At 48.4% G+C, this 653-nt stretch overlaps 1 protein-coding gene across 3 annotated transcripts in view; it reads right to left on the minus strand.

The window, feature by feature from the left end:
• The window catches only part of stk11 (serine/threonine kinase 11), a 15,857-nt gene that overhangs the window by 1,571 nt on the left and 13,633 nt on the right, over positions 1–653 (minus strand). For all 3 annotated transcript variants that reach the window (XM_035670600.1, XM_035670602.1, XM_035670601.1), the window contains one exon: positions 236–480. In XM_035670600.1, the coding sequence (XP_035526493.1) occupies positions 272–480 (209 nt within the window). In that variant the 3' untranslated portion in view covers positions 236–271. The remainder of the gene's footprint in view (positions 1–235; positions 481–653) is intronic.

The following is a 653-nucleotide window of genomic DNA, read 5'->3' on the forward strand; positions in this document are numbered from 1 at the left end:
CCTCTTTCTCCTCCCTTGTTTCCTCTTCCTCCTCCTGCCTGATACTCCTCTCTATGTCTCTGTCTGTTCTAATGCATTCTCATCTCATCCCTCCAATCTTTTCATCTGGATTCGCTGCACCTGTTCTCCTTAGCTGTTTATCTTAATCTTTTTCCTCTCTACTGTATTAAAAGGTGTCCTCTAAGCACTTCTGAAGCACAACTCAGTCAGAGCTGTTAACAGACTACACACTCACCAGGTGGGTTGTTGCCGGGAGAGAAGGGGGATGGGGTCATTGCTGTTTGCAGGTGGAGAGCTTGCGGATCTTGCTGGCTGTGGAGACTCCTTTACGTGAGGGGTTGGATGAAGAGGAGGATCGGCGCTCGGCTTTGGCCTTGCTGTTCAGAGACCCTCCCTCTGTCCCGTTCACACAAACTGGCTTGGCTAGAGCTGGACTGTGATCTACGTGCCCCTGATCCAGATCTTCTTCGGCCACTTGTCCTAAAGACACACAGACACACACTTTAGGCTCAAGACAAATGCATCACACTTTCACACAAGTGCTGACTTGACCAGTGTGAGGTAATAGCCCGTTCACACGGTCAGTGGTGACACGGATGGAAATTACTGCAGAACTGCTGCTGTAAAAACTGTAAACATGTTTTTTTTTTTTT

Source organism: Morone saxatilis, unplaced genomic scaffold, assembly GCF_004916995.1.
Source record: "Morone saxatilis isolate NCDOM2014 unplaced genomic scaffold, NCSU_SB_2.0 Contig23, whole genome shotgun sequence".
Lineage (NCBI taxonomy): Eukaryota > Metazoa > Chordata > Actinopteri > Moronidae > Morone > Morone saxatilis.